The 21,115-nt window shown below is 35.2% G+C and overlaps 1 protein-coding gene across 1 annotated transcript in view; it reads left to right on the top strand.

The window, feature by feature from the left end:
- LRRC7 (leucine rich repeat containing 7) overlaps nt 1-21,115 on the top strand; it is a 507,812-nt gene that overhangs the window by 216,709 nt on the left and 269,988 nt on the right. The window contains exon 4 of the mRNA XM_060142541.1: nt 13,268-13,385. Within this exon, the coding sequence (XP_059998524.1) occupies nt 13,268-13,385 (118 nt within the window). The remainder of the gene's footprint in view (nt 1-13,267; nt 13,386-21,115) is intronic.

The following is a 21,115-nucleotide window of genomic DNA, read 5'->3' as shown; positions in this document are numbered from 1 at the left end:
AGAGGAGGAAGGAGCTTCTTGTTTTCTTTAGATTATCGCACTCATCCATCCTCACGTTTTCAGCCACTGTACTGAAGACTCACAAATCTCTTGTGGCAGCTCAGCCCTACCCCTCAGTCCTCAGATTAAATGTGTGTTCTGGGCCTACTTGAATATTCACACTCAGCACTTCTGATTTCCCCCTAGAAACCTGTCTCCTGTCCTATAGTCTCTGTTTCAGTTGGTGACTATCCATTCAGTCCCAGTGCCAGGACCCTGTCATTTTTTACTCTTCCTACTTACTCACCTTCCACATTACATCAGTGGCCAAGTCCTATCACCTTTGCCACCTAAATATTTCCTAAATCTGCTCTCTCCACCCTATGAACAGAGGCTTTGTCAGGCCCTCATCATCTCTCAACAGACCTTATTGATGATGTGTCTTAAACCTGATTTTCTTTATCCCAATTTATTCTTCACACAGCCAACAGTGGTAGATCCAAATGTAAATATGACCAGGCTACCCCCAAGGTTAAGCCCATTCCCTGTCTCCTCTCTAACTTGCAGGAAAAAAAAAACACACAACTGAGCATGTAATGCTAATAGGAGGCCTCCCATGGTCCAGCTACAACTTGCCTCTCCAATCTCTTACTCTTGCTCTCACAGGAAGTGTTCCTGAAACACAAAGCTCTTTCTTGCCTCTAAGCTCATCCTGTTTTCTCTGCCTCACATGCTACTTCAAGGTTCATCTCAGTTGTCACCTTCTCCTACAATCTTCATGCTTCACTTGCTGGCATGGTTATTTAACTCTCCTCTGTGCCTACGTATTACCATGTGTACAATTCTACAATTCCACTCACCAAACCTGTTGTAGTTATTCATTCAATATATATTTGCTGAATACCTACTCTACTCTGGGGAAATAAGATTGAAGAAGAAAGACACTAAAATATGGGACTATGTCTATTTAATCTTTGTTTCGACAGGAAACACAATGTTTGGTTCAAAGTTAGATCTCACTGAATATTTGTTGCATAATTTGATTTTGCAAAAGTGGATTGTAGAAATATGTCCACAAGATTATACACAACCACAGTAGAGAGATAGCTCATCTTGTTATGCTGGAGGGTCAAGGAAGTCGGCTTGGCAGAAACACATTTTTAAAGATAAGATTAGGGCACAGTCTAGTTGGGCTTTTTAAATGATAAATTGAGCCTTGGAGAAAATGTATGAAACTTGCTCAATAGCATGTCACCTGTTAACCATGAAATCAGAATTCAAATCTAGGTCTGTTTGCTTCCAAAGTTTATAACCTTTTCATTATGACTATAAGTGAAAAAGAGACTGCAGCTATACCATTAGCCATCTTCTCTTTGGCTTACTGACCTAGGCAGAGCTAGTCAGCACAGGTTAGGTTTTTAGTACCTAGAACTGATTAGGGCATAGACATTAAAAACTTTTAAATATATATATATACCAGCTTACACTAATATCTATATATGTATATATACATATATATCAGCTTATACTAATATGAAGGTCAAATTAATGCCATTCAACCCAGTTGTTCACACACCATATTGATTACTCTCTAAAGACAAAGCCAATACTTTTATAAATGTTAATTAACCAAAATTTTTTTTACCAACTAGTAGTTATTTAAAAAGCAACAAAAGAAAATCCCAAAGGACACACATCATTTGTCTTAAGTACTATAGAGATAACAAGATTTTACCCCAAACTCTTAGCAGCCATTAAGCTACATCAAAATTAAGAACATTTATAGAACTTTTATATACAGCTTTTCACTCTTCCTATTTCTTTCCTGGTTTTATAAGCTTGTATCATCAAGTGAAGTAATCTTTAATATGTAAATTAAAAAATATATTCATTTAAAAAATTTTAAATGAAAATTGGTATCAAGCAGAATGGGTAAGGCAAGGTGCTATGTCTTATATATTCAAACAGATAGCTCTTATTCCAATAAAACAGATATATTCCCTTCCTTCTAAGACACTGAAAAATGGTAAAATAAACTTGCTGTTCCAAAGGGAGAAATGATTCAACACCACCAATGGGCAAATTGTTGCTGAAAAGATCTGTATTTTTAAAACAGCGGCAATAATATTTATTGTTTTCTGGGATAAAATGCCTGAGTATTTATTGTAGTTGCCATCTTTCTCCAGCGAAGAAAAGATCTTGTCTCTGCAACACATCCAATATTGCTAAAATGCACTAGAAGGGATTATAAGTGTTCCCTTCCCCTACAGCCTCAATCTTATTTGATGCTACCAGCATTTGTCCAGCTCCATACCTCCCACACCAGCCCACAACTCCACTACTACTGGTGACCTTAAAGTGTTGTTGGACCACAAAATCCTCCCTCCTTTGACTGCCCATGTATTACTGGCACCAAGTCTTAATGATTTCTCCTCCCAGAGTGCCTCACTCTTCCTGACAGTGCCTTAACTAATATTCTCATTATTTTTCACCTAGATGTTTTCTCATTGTTCTTCTGCCTCCTTCTGGTCACAGGTGCCAGTTTCTCAAAAACAAAAATCTGAGTCAGTCCCTTTCCTGCTTATGAACCTCTACAAGGTGGATGATAACGTGAGAGAGCAGTGTAGAATCATTGAAAAGGCACACAAATCCAAGCATCCAAATTCTCTAGGTTAAGGGCAAAGTCTAGGAATGTTTCTTTTGGAATAATATGCACTTTGCAAAGCCCTCTCTCTGTTGTAGTATTTACCTAGTATTTACTACATTGCCTCTTATTTTTTGTGTATATTTATAACCGCTAGGTGACTGTATTCTTGAGGAAGTGTATACTTTGTTATTCTTCTTTGGGTCCTGGTGCTGTGTCTGTCACTAAGTAGATGTTCAAGAAGTGCTCACTGAATATAAGCAGTCAGGAAGGAAGGGAAATGGGCAGGAAAGAAAGGAAGAAGAAAGGAAGAAAAGGAAGGAGAGAGGGAAGGGAGGAAGGAAGGAAAGAGGGAGGAAGTAAAGAAAGAAGTGAATGAATGTCATATTTAGAAGCCTACAATTTCACCAAGTGCATACATTAAAACTATTTTTATTCTATTATTTTTGAGTTGGCTCTTTTCTAACTAAAGATAATTATTAACATTTGTATTAAACTAAAGAATTTTTAAACATTTTATTGTAATGTGTACAAAATAACTATTTCTTTGAAACAGCTTTCAAATGAATTTGGAAACACTGTAGCCTGAATAATTTTAAAGGAATTCAAAGGAAGAACTTCTAAGAAACCAGCCATTCAGTAATGCCAACTCATTAGACAATTAGTTCTTTTCCCTGGTGGAATCCACTTGTGCCAACATAGGGCATCAATAACAGTCTCATTGAATATTTATAATCTTACATGAAACTTCTCAGGAAAAGGGTTTGTCTCTTTACAATTCACAAGCAACTAATGCTTTTTAAATTTGTAGTGGAAAAAATAAACACCCTATCTTATTTTTTCTAAGGAACTATGTTTTGAGATCCAGTCATTCACATTCATCATGTCGTCATTGTGTCCTTAATTTTCCAAGCCTGAGTGTAAAGGTGATAATAAAATGCTAATCCAAATTATAATACTTTGTAGCACTTCAGGGTTAGCAAAGTGCTATAACATATACTTAGATTTACTCTAATTTAGATTTTTGCTGTCAAAAGATAGTCACTGAATCTGAGTCTTCTCCCCTAAGCCCCGTAGGACCATTATTATGGGCGGAAGACTCCCCCTATCTCATTCACTTTCCCCTCCCAGACAGCCACCAGCTGTTGTCAGTCATCACTATTGTCTCTCCCAAGCACAGATCTGATGGTACAGAGGGAACAATGCACTGAAGTAGAAATGGCTTTGTACCAGACAAAACTGAATTTGAATGCTGGTTCTGGCACTTCCTACATATATGACCTTGTAAAAGTTAACCTCCTGAGTTTTCTCATCTGCAAAGTAGAAATAATAGTACCTTCCTTACAACATTGTCACAAGAAGTAGATCATATACTATAAAACCTAGGTTAGTGCCTTGCACCTATATAATAGGCACTTAAGAAATGGCACTATCTTATTATTTGCCACTCCCCTGCCTAAGAATTTTCATGAAAAAAAAACTATATACTGAGAAAGTACAACGTGTCAGGCGTTACATTATACACAGCAGATGCTGCAGAAACTAAAGAAGCTTACGGTCTAGTAATCCCAAAACAGGGGCATCCAGGCTTCAATAGAGATAAATACAGAATGTTACGAAAGTACACAAATGGAGCATGTAAACCAGTCTTAAGCTGTGACCAGAAAGGTGAGAGGGCCTGAGCTTGGAAAAGACGGTAGAAGGGAGGTGAGATAGGGCGAGGTGGAAAAAAGCTTCAGCTGGAGACCTGGCATTTACAAAGGCAAAGCAGAGCATGGGGGATACAGAAACTGGCAGCTGCTCAGTGTGTCTGGATATGTGGTCATGCAGGATGGTAGGTGGGAAGGTATGAGAAAAAGACAAGAGACAGGGGAATAAAAAGATAAGACTCTGTAGAGGTAAAGGACATTGAAAGCCATAAGAAACTTGGACTTTGTCCTGAAGAGAGGAGAGAGCCATTGAAAAAGTATAAGCAGGAGATGGACCTGATCACATTTGCCTTTTTAGAAGTCACATGGCATGACCTATCACAGAGGTCCTTAACCTGGTCCACAGAACCATGCATGGGCTTCCAGTGATTTGCAGGCTCCTTGAAATTGGCTGCAAATGTGTGTGTGTGTGTGTGTGTGTGTGTGTGTGTTTCTGGAGAGAGTATCAGTAAGGTTGACTCAAAAATGATTAAAAATTACCATCTGAACACCTCCTGTGGGATAAAGCCCTGACTGAAACCCTTTCATTTTCTGGCTGAAATCTGCATTTTCTATCCCCCTCCACAAAGCTTAGAGTCACTTTTAATTTTTTGCCATTCCTAACATACCTCTGGTCCTTTCCTCCTCTTACAGCTTCCTGAACTGCTCTGTGCTTCCCAATCTACCCCTACTTCCCCACCCTACCTTCTGCTCATAGAACTTCTCTCTCAAAGCCTAGATGGACTGTTTCTTCCTTCTCCAGGAATTCTCTATATTCCTTCCCCATTCTTCTCTGGCACAAACACAAATCAGAGTCTTAGATTTCTGGTGACCCAGCTGGAATGAGAGATAGACAAATAGACCAGTGGACTAGAAATAGAAAGTCCAAAGACTGACCCGTACTTATGTGGAAATCCAACAGAACTTGTCTTGCAAATCAGTGGACAAATTAATGACCTATTTTTAAAATGGAACAACTGGTCATCTGTAAAGAGAAAAGAATGCATCTTTGCTTCACATCATTCTCAAAAATAAATTCCAAATGAGGCAAATCAAAGCATTAAAACTTTTAGGTAGGGAAAAAATAGGAGACCATCTGCACACATTCAAACTGAGAGATAAATTTGACTATTGTAAATGTCTTTTTATCAAAACTACCATAAAAAGAATGGAATGATGAGCCATATATTGAGAGAACTGTCCAAAAATTCATATTCAGAATATGTGATGAACTCTTTCAAATGAATAAAACACGAAAAGGTGTTCAATTTTTTTAGTAATAGATAAAATATGTTACCATTTTACATACCACAGATTGGAAAAATAGTCTGAAAATATCAAATTTTGATATTTTAAAAAATAACAGACAAATGTAAACAGAATCTATATTGAGGATTACTAGAACTGTGGTAAAAAGTGAGAGAATGAGAAATTGGTTGTTTTTTGGTGGATCAGGTAGGTGACAAAGGGACATGATTGGGAGGAGAATGAAGTAGCTTTCTTAAACTGGATTGAGGAGTATGGCTCTTTATTTTATCATCATAATTTTAAAAAATACATATTATATACACTCTTGTGTATTTAGATTTCACAGTAAAAAAAGTTAAAAAGACAAAAACTATCATAAGATACATGCAGTGACTTGGAAAAGACATGTTCCCTCTGTTTGAGGAGCTCCCAATCTGTGACTTGTTTCAGAATCTCTAGCTTTCCTACTTCATAGAACACTGTGAGTTGCAAGGGACTCTTCTTTATTGTTGCTTCCCTTCTACATTCTGTTAACATTTTTTCTGTCTTCTTAAGCTGCATGCTTAACTCATTCATTTTCACCTGATTATCTCTCCTAATGTAAGCATTTCGGGCTACAATTTACTGCCAATTACTCTAGCTATATTCTGCCATTTTAGACAGGTAATATTTTGTTATTATTTGCTAATATTTTGTTATTATTTGCTCATATTTTGTAATTTCCAGTGTGATTTCTTCTCTGACCTGGGATTATTAAATTTAACTTTATATATATCCAAATATAGAAGCTTTTAAAGATATCTTTTGGTTAATCATTTATAACAATTGCATTATGGTCCAAGATTTTTGTCTTTTTATTACTAATTCTTTTAACTTTGTTGAGCCTTCCTTTATGTCTATCTAGTACATGGCTAATCACAAGGTTTTCATATGTGCTTTTTAAAAAAGTACTCTATAGTAGTTGAGTTTAATGTTCTATACGTGTCCACTAGGACAAGCTAGTGGCCATCAATTCTTCTGTACCTTTTCTTTTATTTTTATGTTTTAAATTAATTACTGAGAGATATGTGTTAAAATACCCTATTATGATAGTATATTTGCAATATCTCCTTGTAGATATGTCAAATTTTTCTTTAACTATTTTAAAGCTATGATACTAGGTGCATACAAGTTTAGAATTATATATTCCTGGTGAGCTGAAGTGTTTACTAACATAAAGTCACTATATCTCTATTAATGCATTTTGCTTTAAATCAGTATTGCTGCATTAGCTTTCTTTTGGTTAATTTTGCCAGTTTTATCATTCTTCCATCAAGTTTTGGGTGTATCACTGGTAATAGGATATAACTTGATTATGTTTAATTTTAGTCCACTCTGATAGTTGTTTTTTTAATTGGAGAGATTAATTCATATTTATTAATGGCAGCTATTGGTATATTTGTATTAATTTATCCCATTCTACTCTTCATTTTTATCTGTCATTTCTTTGAAGTATTTACTTATATGTATTAAAGATTATTATATGTAAATATTTACTTATGTGTATTAAAGATCTTTTTTTCTCTATCTCATTCCATTTATTTTGTTTCTACCCACTAGGAAATCATACACCTTATTTATATTTCTTTAATTGTTACCCTAGAAATTTTAACATGCATATTTAATTTTAATCTAAAGTTAATTAGTGTCTTTACCCTCCTCCCAAACTATGCAAAAATCTAAGAATGTTTTTGTTTTCCTTTTTTCTGATACATAGGCCTCTGTTGTTCAGAATTTTAGTTCTACGTTGATTCTCCCCAGCTTTACTGAGATATTATTGACATGTAATATACGTAAGTTTAAAGTGTACAATGTGATGATTAGATACATGTATATATTGCAAAATGATTACCACAATAAGGTAGTAAGTCACCAATAGGGTACCACATCTCAATCCCTTCACATAATTACAGTTTGTGTGTGTGTGCTGATAACATTTAAGATCTACTTTCTTAAAAACTTTCAAGTATATAATACAGTGTTGATAATTATAGTCACTACGCTGTGCATTAGCTCCCAAGATCTTATTTATCTTATAGCTGGGAATTTGTGCCCTTTAACCAACATTTTCCCATTTCTCCCACCCCCCAGCTTCTGACAATCACCATCCTACTCTCTATTTCTATGAGTTCAGCTTTTTCAGATTCCACATATAAGAGAGATCATACAGTAAATATTTGTCTTTATCTGATTTATTTCATTTAGCATAATGCCTTCAAGGTCCATCAATTTTGTGATAAAAGACAGAATTTTTATGTTTTTTATGGATGAATAATATCTCATTGTATATACAGTTGACTCTTGAACAACATGGGAGTTAGAGGCGTAAACCCCCAGACAGCTGTAAATCTGTATATAGTCTTCCCTCGGTATCTGTGAGGGATTGGCTTCAGGACCTACCACAGATACCAAAATCTGTGGATGCTCAAGTCCCATAGTTGGCTCTCCAGATCCATGGTTCCATATCTGAGAATTCAACCATTCATGGATAGTGTAGTGCATATATATATACGTATGTATAGATCTCACATTTTTATCCATTTATCTATTGATGGGCCCTTAGGTTGTTTCCATGTCTTGTCTGCAGTGAAATGAGGGTGCAGATATGTCTTTGAGATAGTGTTTTTATTTCTTTTGGATATACATGCAGAAGTGGGATTACTGTATCATATGGTGGTTCTATTTTCAATATTTTGAGGAACCTCCATGCTGTTTTTCATGATGGCTGTGCCAATTACATTCCCACCAGTAATGTACATAGGTTCCTTTTCCTCCACACCCTTGCCAACACTTGTTGTTTCTGGTCTTTTTGATGACAGCAGGTGTGAGTTCTTATCTCATTGTGATATTGATTTGCATTTCCCTGATGACTGGTGATGACAAGCATCTTTTCATATACCTATTGGCTATCTGTATGTCTTCTTTGGAAAAGTGTCTATTCAAATATTTTGCCCATTTTTTTAATTAGATTTTTTTTTTACTATTGAGTTGTATGAGTTTCATGTGTATTTTGGATATTAACCCCTTTTCAGATAAATGGTTTGCAGGTATTTTCTCCCATTCCAGAGGTTACCTTTTTATTTTTGCTGATTGTTTCTTTTGCTCTGCACAAACTTTTTAGTTTGATGTAGTCCTACTTGTTCATTTTTGCTTTTGTTGACTTTGCTTTTGGTATCATACACAAAAATCTTTGCCAAAACCAATGTCAAGGAGATTTTTTTCCTATGTTTTCTTCTAGGAATTCTACAGTTTCAGGTCTTACATTTAAGTCTTTAATCCATTTTGAGGTTTTTTTTGTGAGTGGTATAAGATAGGTGTCCAATTTCATTTTCTGCTTATGGTTATCCAGTTTTCCCAACACCATTTATTGAAGAGACTATCCTTTTCCCATTGCATCTTTCTGGCTCTCTTGTCAAACATTTGTTGACCATACATGAGTGGGTTTATTTCTGCGCTCTCAGTTCTGCTCCATTGATCTGTATATCTATTTTTATGCCACTACCATACTGCTTTCTGTTTTGACTTACACTGACTTTTTAATCCCACAATTAGACATTTTGTTTTTGTTTTATTTGTTCTCTCTCTCTCTTTTTCTCCCTATCTTCTTTTTTCTCGCTCCCTCCCTCACTCTCTTTTTCCCTTCCTTCCTTCCTTCCTACTTTCCTTCCCTCCCTCCTTCCTTTCTCCTTCCCTTTCTTCCTCTTCCCTCCTTCCCTCCCTCTTTCTTTTTCTTTCTTTCTTTCTTTCTTTCTTTCTTTCTTTCTTTCTTTCTTTCTTTCTTTCTTTCTCTCTCTCTCTCTCTCTCTTTCTTTCTCTCTCTCTCTTTCTTTCTCTCCCTTCCTTCCTTCCTTCCTTCCTTCCTTCCTTCCTTCCTTCTCGCTTCACTCTGAGACAAAACTGAGAAAGTCATGCATTCACCACTGACTCATTTTGCAGGACCCAGTTTGTTTTTTTAACTTCACTCACTGATGGTATCACCCTCAGGAGAACCCAACTATGTATGGAGTGGCCTTTAAGCCAATCTCCAACCTCTGTTCAAATCCCAAGCAGTCTTCTATCCTTCCAGTTGCAAAACAAACAAACAAACAACAACAACAAAAAAAACCTCTCAGTCTTCAGCCACCAGAAAACAACAGATACCACCAAAGCAAAAGCTAAATACAGACCCACTTAACTCGGTGTATTAGCATTTTCTTGTTTTTCTGGAATTTTAGAAATTCCAGTATAGCCATAGCTATACTTTTACAGCCATAGCTCACCTACGCATTAAAGGAATGTGTGTGTGTGTGTGTGTGTGTGTGTGTGTGTGTGTGTATGATTTTGCTGTACTAAAAAGTTTTTCTTTGAATATTTAGTCCACCATACTGCTGAAAATAGACATTGACGGGTATCTTTTCACATCCTTACCCTCAGTGCTGAACATAGACCATACTATATAATAGGTATTCAATAAATATATTTTAAATGCATGTAGATGTTGTGGATGCAGAGATTTCACTCCATGATCCAAATATCCTCATGCTGTCAAGCAAATATTTGAAGCTAGTTTGAGTTACACAGTCTTCGAATTTGGAGTATGTTTAGATGCTACAAATACAACATTAACCCTCTTTAGCCTTCATCTGGCTAATTTGTGCTCGCTCTTAGGTGATCCATTTCTTATTACCTCCTCCAGAAATACTTTCATGAGTCAACCTAGTCACCATCATCAACATAACTTAGGACAGATACTCTACCAGTGTATTTTCATTATATCTGATATTTACCTTGGCATAGTCATTAAGAGTCTTACTTTCATTAGCTATTAGAGTTGCTGTTTTATACTATATTGAAGAATTACAGCTATTTCATGATCATTCTTTACATCATTTTCATTCAAAACTTGAGTATTGGGCTTCCCTGGTGGCACAGTGTTGGGAGTCCGCCTGCCGATGCAGGGGACATGGGTTCGCGCCCCGGTCCGGGAGGATCCCACATGCCGTGGAGCAGCTGGGCCCGTGAGCCATGGCTGCTGAGCCTGCGCGTCTGGAGCCTGTGCTCCACAGCGGGAGAGGCCACAACAGTGAGAGGCCTCTGTACCGCAAAAAAAAAAAAAAAAAAAAAATTGAATATTGAAAAAATCATTAAAATGCCTTCTTAATTTCTTTGCCACTTTATAGACATCATGACTCATATTCAAGAATTCACTGCTTGTTTATTAAATTTAGATTCCACTGAGATTGTTTATCTATCTGAAACTTCCAAACCAATGAAGTACCACTCAGCTGGAGCTTAACACTGTCTTTATTTTCTCTTTACTTATCTAAGTATACTTTCAAAGATATTTATGCAACATACACTATGTAAAAGACACTGTGCTAGTCACTTTAATATATACAAAGGTGAAACAGGTTGACACCAAGATGAATCAGACATGACTCCTGCCTTCAGTGACCTCATCATCTAGAAAAGTAAGAAATAGATTATATAGGTATATTTCTGTTTCTGTATTAACATATAAATATTAGTAATTGCTAACAGTTATCAAGCTCTTACTATATGCCAAACACAGTTTTACACTTTTACAAGTAATTCCTTTCATCAAATCCAAGGCCATTGATTTTAAGAAACACCATTACCGTCATTGTAGTACCACTAAGGAAAAAGAAACACTGTTTACAGATATAACAATGTTGATTGGAAGATGAATCCCAAACAGCAAAGATGTTAATACATGAGAAAGTGCAAGACTTAGAACTGATGACATATATTAACTCATTTAATCCTCTCAACAATCCTTCAACTTAGGCAATGTTATTGTCCCCATTTTACAGATGAGGAAATTGATAGAATTCAGAGATATTAGGTAACTTTCCCAAGATTACACAGCAAGTGAGTAGATAAGTGGGGATTAAATCTACATGAATCTGATTCCAAATGCCATGCTCTTAGCCTCTCTCAAGATCTTAGGATCTTGGATTATTTTATGTAATAGGGTGTTCAGGAGTGCCCAAATCTTTTGTTCCTGATGTGGCTTCATTTAAAATTGAAGAAGAATATAGGGACCTCTATTAATTCTTGAGACAAACTGAGTATTTACTTGAGATGAGGCTTGAAATTACAAAGCAAAAAACAGTTTTGAAAATAATTTGTCTGAATTTTACATAAAATGGTTATAATAATCAGACTAAAAAGTAGTTAATACATCTTACCAGTATCAGCCAAGAGGCAATTGATTTTTTTAAATCTATGCATCTATAACTAACCACATTGCATGTAGTGTAATGGTCCTAACAGAATGATGGAGACTGGACAAGAACTTAAATTAACTTTGGCCATGAGTGTAGACATATTTTTTTTTTCTATTTTTAAAGAGAAAATTAGTAGTTAGTGGAAACTATCCATCAAAGTTCTCTTTTTTAGACTTTATAAAAAGAAGTAGCAACATCTCTATGGAGAATATTGAAATCCTAGTACTACATGAAGTATTGCAAATAATCTTTGTAAGGAGCCAAAAGCAAGTCAGCCAAAAGCAAGAAACTACATATTTTATCTTAAGTAATAACCAGCACAATCTATTTTTTTAAAAGGTAATGAGTTAAGAAATAACAACCACATACTACATTGTTTTGCCTATAAATTATGAATTACATTTAAGAACAAGCAGCAGTTAAATGTACTGTGGGCCAATTGCATAGTCATGGATACCAGAGACTTAATCTGTGGAAATTTAGCAAAACAGAATTAGAAATGTCAAACAGAAAAGATCTCATTAAGATAATTCTTCCAGAAATGAATCAAAAATTCTGACCCAGCTGTTCAAATCTTGAGTAGTCAAGATGAGATGGACATAGCTAAAAAATCTAACCATATTGTTTCCAGAAATGTAATACTGGAAACACCTACATAAAAATAACCAGATCACTAGAGTGTTTGTTAAAAATGAAGATTTTGATCTTCATCCCAGACCCACCATATCAGTACTTCTTTGGGTAAAGCTCAAGGACCCACATTTTAACCAAGCACCTCCACCCACCAATGATTAAAACCATGCTGGATTTGAGAACCATTGCATTAACACTTGACTCTTCCCCATCTAGCACTTTAGGATTGGTGGCAGAAGTGAACCAACCACTAGTGGTTATTTTTCACCAAGTATCAGAGGTTAAATGTTTCATTTGATAGATATTTATGAAGCAGTGTGGGGACACAAAAGAAATGTGAGCTCATGTATTCAACTGTATTGCAGTTCTTGCATGTCAGATAAACAAGTGTTCAACATGATTAAATGGAAGTAATTTGTGGTTGTGGAGAAAGAGAATTGAGGTAATCCTGGTAGCTGTGAGAATGAAAAGGAAGGGGTTACTCCAGAAGTTATTTCAAAGAAAAAAATAAATTGATTGGTTCAGTGGCAAATTGAACACTAATGTTAAACAGAAGGGGAAAAGTAGAATACCTTGAGTGGCGAATGTGGATAGCAGAGAGTAAGGAGGTACTAACATGATGATGGAATGTGAAAAAACTCTGAGGAGAATCCAGAAGATGGGTGTGGAAGAAACTGAGCCTTTTGGGGTTGGGCCCTTTTACTATCACATTTGTAAAGATGGTGAATTGAATTTTGTTACTAAGTTTATATATGAATGGATTTAACCAAATTGAGATCTAATAAATTATTATTTTCTTTTTACAGCAATTGTTCAACTGTCAAGCTCTAAGAAAACTAAGTATTCCTGACAATGACCTTTCAAATCTGCCAACCACTATTGCTAGTTTAGTTAACCTTAAAGAACTCGACATCAGTAAAAATGGTAAGATTCTCATTTCATCTCTAAACAGCTTGAATTTTTAACTGAAAATATGTTTTAATGTTTTCTCTTAACAAATGATATACACTTTTTCTTTGATTTTGTTGCAACTCTAATTTAATTTTTGTTGAAAAGCTAAATCCTGAATTATAAATTGAAGACAGAAAACTTCTCTCCCCTCTTACTAATGTCCCTGACTCACTTGGGCCTTTTTTCCCTCTGCATTCAGATGTGTGATTTAATCTTTTCTAGACAATTTTACTGACTTTACACTGCTTATTTTCCTCATTCTCAGGGTAAAATTTTTTCCAACATGTCTCAAGTATCACCTGCTCAATGAGGCCTACCCGTTAACCCTTCTTGGAATTGAATTCCCAGTTTCCTTTACTCTGCTCCATTTTTTCCTGTAACACTGACCATCTTCTCAGTATATATGATTTACTGATTTTTTTATGGTCTTGTCTGTCTTCTCCTGCCCCAAAATGCAAACTCCATTATGTGGCAGGAGGGATTTTACTCTGTTTTGGTCACTAATATATCTCAAACATTTAGAGCAATGCCTGATGAATAATAAGTGCTCAGTAGTATTTGTTATATTTTTGGCCAAACTTGTTATGTCTGGTGATTTTATTGATATTCATGTTGATGATCTTTTCTTCTAAATGTTTGTGGGAGTCTCCTGTGTCCTAATACGTTCATTAAATCCTCATTTCCTTCCATGAAAACTTGGCTAACGGTTTTATTACAATAAAGCAAGGATCAGTCAAAAAGAGTTATGTATAGGCACTATGAGGATATAAAACATGACCCCTTCATCATTAAGCTAGTCGGTTAAACTTTGTGTGTGTATGTATGTATTGCTTTGGTAACTTCAGGCAATATGCTTGGTGCCAAAGGAACAGGAATCAACAAAACAGATCCCTGCCCTCATGAAACTTACATTCTAGTACATGTGTTAGACATTAAACAAATAATTATGGATGATTAAATAAACAATTGAGTGTGAAGATACATTGGAGGTGAAGGATATGCATACTAGTAGGACATAATCTAGTCAGTGTAGTTAAGTAAAGTTACCCTAAGAAATGATAACCAAGCCCAGACAGGACAAATAAGAGTTGTTAGTCAATGGGTATAAAGTTTCATTTGTGCTGGTTGAATAAATTCTAGAGATCTGTCATCCAACCCAACATAGTTAACAATACAATATTGTGCACTTCAAAATAACTGATCTTATTATACACTAGAAGCATACCCTATGTCCCTTCCCTGTTTTATTTTCTTAGTAGTCTTTATGAGAAACTGACATACTATATTTTTAACTTGTTTATTTATTGTCTAAATTCCCCTAACTAAAATTAAAATTCAGTGATGTTCTAATTTTTTATTGTTGTCTTGGTCACTGATACATCTCTGCTGCCTAAAACAGTGTGTGGCACATTGTAGGAGTTCAACAAAATATATTGAATGAACTCACGAATGAATGGTCCTTCTGGAACATTGAACATTTGTTGAAATGTACCAGTTTAAATGGCTAGTGATTTCTTCAATTCGAGTATATGAGAGTCGTAGAAAAGTTTACAGTATCACTGGGGAAAGAAGACTAACACCTACAAATAATCAATGATTATCAGAGTTCAAGTAATGCATATGGCTTGAGGAATTCCATGAAGCACAGTAGCATCTGAATAGAGAGCATTTCATTTGAAGGAAACAGATAGAGTGCCTGGGACTTCCTTGGCAGTCCAATAGTTAAGACTCTGCGCTTCCACTGCAGGGGGCACGGGTTCAAGCCCTGGTCGGGAAACTTGAGATCCCGCATGCTGTGTGTTGCAGCCAAAAATAAATAAATAAATAAAATTTTCAAATGGAGTGCAAATGGGGGACACACACATCTTTCTATACCAACTTTATTTACCACTTAGAGCGTTTTCAGGAAGCCAATCCTAAAAGGACCATTTGCCAATTTAGAGAGAACAGCAACTAGATTTAGGCCCATTGAAAGATGACATAAAGGCCTACATTTATTCTTTTAAAAATAGATTTACAGGTCACATATTATTATGAATTGATAGTTCTGTACTTTAATAACAAATAATGCTATTTATATACATTCACACATCAAATTCTATTTTCAAATTACAATTTCTGAGAAATGTCATATGACCAAATATAACACATCCCTCGGCCTTCATGCAGGTTTGGCTGGATAGTTCATGTAAATAAAAAAAGCTATCTTGTTCTTAAAGAGAATCAGAAGAAAATTCATTACCAAATATAAACACAAAACTCCTAAGAAATATGACATTTTTATGAGCATTATAATCATCTCCCAGAGGTCCTCTTGCATCAAGAAATTTGTGTTGTCAGTATGTAAACTGCAGGTTATACTCCTACTTAGAAGTAAGTTTGTGAGCAACATTAGAAGTCCTAGTAAGTAGTATTTAGGGACTTTTAGACTTTTAGCTATGCTTATGATTGCTATATTGTGGAAAAAGACAAAGCAAAGCATGGCAAATCATTCTGCAAGGTTAGTATAGTACTAAAGGTTTAATGAACATGATGACATATCAGCCATTGCTAGAAGTGACACAAACAGTAAAAGATTTCAACACATCAGTCCTTTCACAAAATCATACCTAAAAAGCTGTCACTGAGTTCTGTGGCAGAGACCTAGACAGTTACTTAAGGAGCATAATACATCCTTTGGGAATCTGTCAAGTGAAGAAAGAGCAGATAGCAGGAAGTAAATGCAGTGTCAGCATCACAGTTTGACAAGGTTAGAATAGCCCCAGTGGAAAAGAGTCAAGACATGAGACAATATAATCAGTATTGGGATTTAGGGACAGAAAATGAATGTTTATTTGGAGGCAGGGACTCATGCAATTGCTAGTCAATCTAGGCAAACATTTGCCTGACTTGTGTTGGAATTTGATGAGTGACCCTTTATGAAATTAATTCAATTGGAGGCTGAGGTTAAATCTGATCTTGGTTGTGCCTGTGCCTCCAATCTTTACTTGTCATGTCTAATTCTTCCACTTATCCTAATTCACCATTTCTCCTTCCATAATTTAAAAATACTACTTTATATTAAAACCTTTAGATAAGTGAACTATTGTGGGCAGAAAGGTATCTAGAAATTTTTTGTGAATAGCTTTCACTACCTCTCTAATCACACTGCCAACTAACCCATTTCATCCCCAGGTAATGCCAAATTATCATTCTCAAATGCATCAGACTGGTTACTGTGACATAAGAAATGATACTATTTTCTCTGCCCAAAATATTTCTTTCTCCCACTGTTGTCCCTCATCAACCAGAGTCCTCTTCACCTTTAAAAAGACATCTCTGATGTTATGTATTCTGGGAAACTTTCCTGACATCCTATACGCAAAGAGAATTAATTGCTTCTTCCTCTGTATATCTTTATACTTCCATCTCACTTTGTAATTTATTTTTTTAATATTTCAAAAGGTAAATTTTATTTTATTGATATTTTCAAATGTTTTGGCTGTTTAAAAGACACAATTTTTATTATTGAAATATAATTGATACAATATTATGTTAGTTTCAGGTGTACTACATAGTGATTTGACATTTGCATACATTAAGAAATGATCACCAAGATGTCTAGGAACAATCTGTCCCCATACAAAGTTATTAGAGTATTATTGATCATATTCCTTATGCTGTATATTACAACCTTGTGGCTTATTTATTTTATAACTGTAGGTTTTTACCTCTTATTCCCCTTCACCTATTTCTCCCAGTCCCCATGCCCTCCCCTCTGGCAATCACCCATTTTTTTCTCTGTATCTCTGAGTTTGTTTTCATTTTGCTTTGTTTTCTAGATTCTAAACGTGAGATCGTTCGGTGTTTGTCTTTCTCTATTTCACTTAGCATACTACCCTCTAGATCTATTCATTTTGTTGCAGTTTCAGAGTTTTTTAAGGCTGAGTAATACTCCATTCTATATGTATGACACATCTTTATCCAATCATCTGTGGATGGACATTTCAGTTGCTTCCATATCTTTGGTATTGTAAATAATGCTGCAATGAACATTGGGGTGCATATATCTTTTTGTATTAGTGTTTTTGTTTTCTTTGGAAAAATACCCAGAAGTGAAATAGCTGGATCATATCACAGTTCCCTTTTTAATTTTTTTTTAAACTTTTTACTGGAGTATAGTTGATTTACAATGTTGTGTTAGTTTTAGGTGTACTGTAATTTAATTTCTATTTATCCCTATGTATTTGACAAGACTGTAAAACCCTTGAAGTCAGAAACTATCTTATTCATTTCTCTATTTGGTGCTACTAACACAATACCTATACATGGCAGGTGCTCAGTAAATGTCTGGTAGGTAAATAAACATTATACTTTAGCATTCTTTTAAAATATATATTTTTATATTATATTACATTAGGGATCCTGCATAGTATAGGGTCCCCACCTCTTATACTAGGGTCTGTTAAATATGTAACTGAGTGCTGGAAAAGACAGAAATGATGCTGCAATAAGTGATGAGTAACCACTAAAATCAGCTCCAACCTTCCATATAGAAATATATTTAATATTCTTGTTCTTGGGAGAATGACTACTTCATGTCAAGTTTTGACCTTTCCCTTGAGTTTTAGACTGGTATAGCCAACTGCAGGCTGGACATAGCTATAATATGTTCCATAAACACCTCCTAACATAACGTATTTAAAACGAAGCTCATCATCCACCCTAATCTGCTTTTCCTCCATTATATCCAGTTTTCTGTTAATGTTACTATTATCCACACAGATATTCAATGCAAAAATCCATTCTTTCTTCTGACTCCCATATGCATTGTCACCAAATTCTACCAATTTTACCTCCTAAATGTATGTCTAGTCTGTTTCTTTCTTACCATTCCCATTGTTACCATGTTAATTTAGTGTCTTGTCTGTTTCCAGACTGGTTAACATAGCCTTCTAATTGGTCTCTCCCTCCCATTATCGCCACCACCATTCCCAAACCTATCCTCCACAAAGTAGCTTCAGCACTTTCTAAATTGTAAATATGACTAGGTGGCTCTCCTTCTTAAGATACTTCAGTTGATCAAGGATAGAGCATAGGCTCCCTAACACAGCATTAAAAGTTCCCACAATTGACCACCTACACTTCCATTCCATCTGCTCATCTCACAAAGACAATTTGTACTTTTTAACTTTATGGTCTAGATATTGAAGAGCTGCCTCAAATGTTTAATGCTGTTGCAATAACTCTGTGACTCTATTTATATAATTTCCTCTGCCTAAATCACCTTTCACACCTCTTTTCCACTGGTTAAAACTTACTTATCATTCAAAGCTCAATTTAGTATTGAAAACACCTGACACTTAGTTATATTAAAATATTTAGGTAGGGACTTGCCTTGTGGTGCAGTGGTTAAGAATCTGCCTGCCAGTGCAGGGGACATGGGTTCAATCCCTGGTCCAGGAAGATCCCACATGCCACGGAGCAACTAAGCCCGTGCACCACAACTACTAAGCCTGTGCTCTAGAGCCCGTGAGCCACAATTACTGAGCCCACCTGTTGCAACTACTGAAGCCCACGCACCTAGACCCGTGCTCCACAAGAGAAGCCACTGCAATGAGAAGCCCACGCACAACAAGGAAGGGTAGCCCCAGCTTGCCGCAACTAGAAAAAGCCAATGCGCAGCAACGAAGACCCAACACAGGCAAAAAGAAAATTATGTACCTTTAATTTTTTAATGGTAAACACTTTAAGCATGAAGAAAATAATATGAGACAGTAGTGTGACCACAATGTAGATTAAAGTGATGGCATTTATTATAGATAAAACACTCTAGCTTTTTTTAAATGAAACTTGTAAATTCTCGTCTCCATCCCTTTTTCCTTCCTCTGAGTTAGTGTGTTTAAAATTTCAATGAAGTGCTAACACATTGTGTATGTTATTCTGCAAGTTTTCATTCTACATTACGTTTCTAAAATTTGTCCTTAATGATCAATGTGAATATGATTGCACCAGCATAGTACCAAAGTTCCCACTGCTCCATATCCTTGCTAATACCTGGGGTTATTCGATATTTTAAATGTTGGCCAGTCAGATGGATATATAAGGATGGCTCAGTATTTTAATTTATATTTCATCAATCACCAGTGAAGTTGGCATTTTTTCATTTCTTTTTATTAGCAAGTGTAGAGTATCTTTCTCTGCAAATTGACTTTTTGGTCCATTTTTATTTTGGATTGTTTGTTAGGTTCTTAGTGATTTGAAAGATTTACATACTGTGAACACTAATCCCTTATTGGTTAAATAGGTTACAAATATCACCTCCCAGTTTGTGGTTTGTCTTTTTGCTTTGCTCAGGATGCCATTTGTTGTAGAGAAGTTGCCAATTTTAATATACTAAAATTTATCACTCTTCTCTTTTGAGCTGTAGTTTTACAGCTTATTTAAGAAATTCTTTCATATACTAATATCATAAAGATGTTTGTCTACATTTTCTTCCAAAACTATTAGTTTTCTTTTCCCATTTAGGCCTTTAATTCATTTGCAATTTATCTTTTGTGCTATATATTATCAAAATTTATTTTTTCCATATGAATAGATGATTAATTGTTCCATCAACATTTGTTAGTCTCTTTTTTTCTCACTAACTTATAAATATACCTATTTTACATATAAAAGACATTTATCCAAACTCTTTGTCTTGCTCCATCAGCTTACTTGCCTATTCTTGTACCAATATCACGTTGTTCTAAGCATTATAACTTAATATTAAGTTTTAATATTTGATAATAGAGGTCTTCTTTCTTTTTAAAATGTGTCTCGCTGTTCTTGGTACTCAGTTCTTTATATAAATTTTAGGTTAACTTGTTGAAGTTCACAAACAATCTATTAGAATTTTTTTAATTGGCTTGAATTTAAAGATTCATTTGGGATGAATTGTTATCTTTGTGATAGTCAGTATTGTAGTCCGTGAACATGGCACTTACCTTTATTTAGATTTTATTTTGTGTCTTTCAATAAAGTTGTTTTCTTTCAAGAGCTGCACACATTTCATTAGAGTTATCTCTGAGTAGTTTAAGTTTCTAGTTTTATAAATTGTATTCCTTCTATTTTTATTTATTTATTTTTTCCAGCCATGCTGCACGGTATGCGGGATCTTAGTTCTCTGACCAGAGATCGAACCCATGTCCCCTGTAGTGGACGGAGTCCTAACCACTGTACCGCCATGGAATTCATGTATTCCTTTTAGAAATTTCAAGTAAATTTTAGTTGATCCTATATAGAAACATTGCTAATTTTGATAGTTTGATCTTACAATCAGCCATGGTGCTGAAATATAAATTCTAATATATAACCAGTAGATTCTTTTGAATCATTGTGTATAAAATCATATCATCTGCATGTGACAATTTTCTTTTCTTTCCCATCCTTATACCTTTATATCTTCTTTTTTATTCCAATTTTATTTATTTATTTTTATACAGCAGGTTCTTATATACATATTAGTGTATATATGTCAATCTCAATCTCCCAATTCATCCCACCATCACCCCCAACCCACTTCCCCCCTTGGTGTTCATACGTTTGTTCTCTACATCTGTGTTTCTATTTCTACCCTGCAAACCGGTTCATCTGTACCATTTTTCTAGATTTCACATACATGCGTTAATATACGATATTTGTTTTTCTCTTTCTGATTTACTTCACTCTGTATGACAGTCTCT

Source organism: Lagenorhynchus albirostris, chromosome 2 (genome assembly GCF_949774975.1).
Source record: "Lagenorhynchus albirostris chromosome 2, mLagAlb1.1, whole genome shotgun sequence".
NCBI lineage: Eukaryota > Metazoa > Chordata > Mammalia > Artiodactyla > Delphinidae > Lagenorhynchus > Lagenorhynchus albirostris.
The sequence above is the reverse complement of the archived record's forward strand: the minus strand, read 5'-3'. Positions and strand labels throughout refer to the sequence as shown.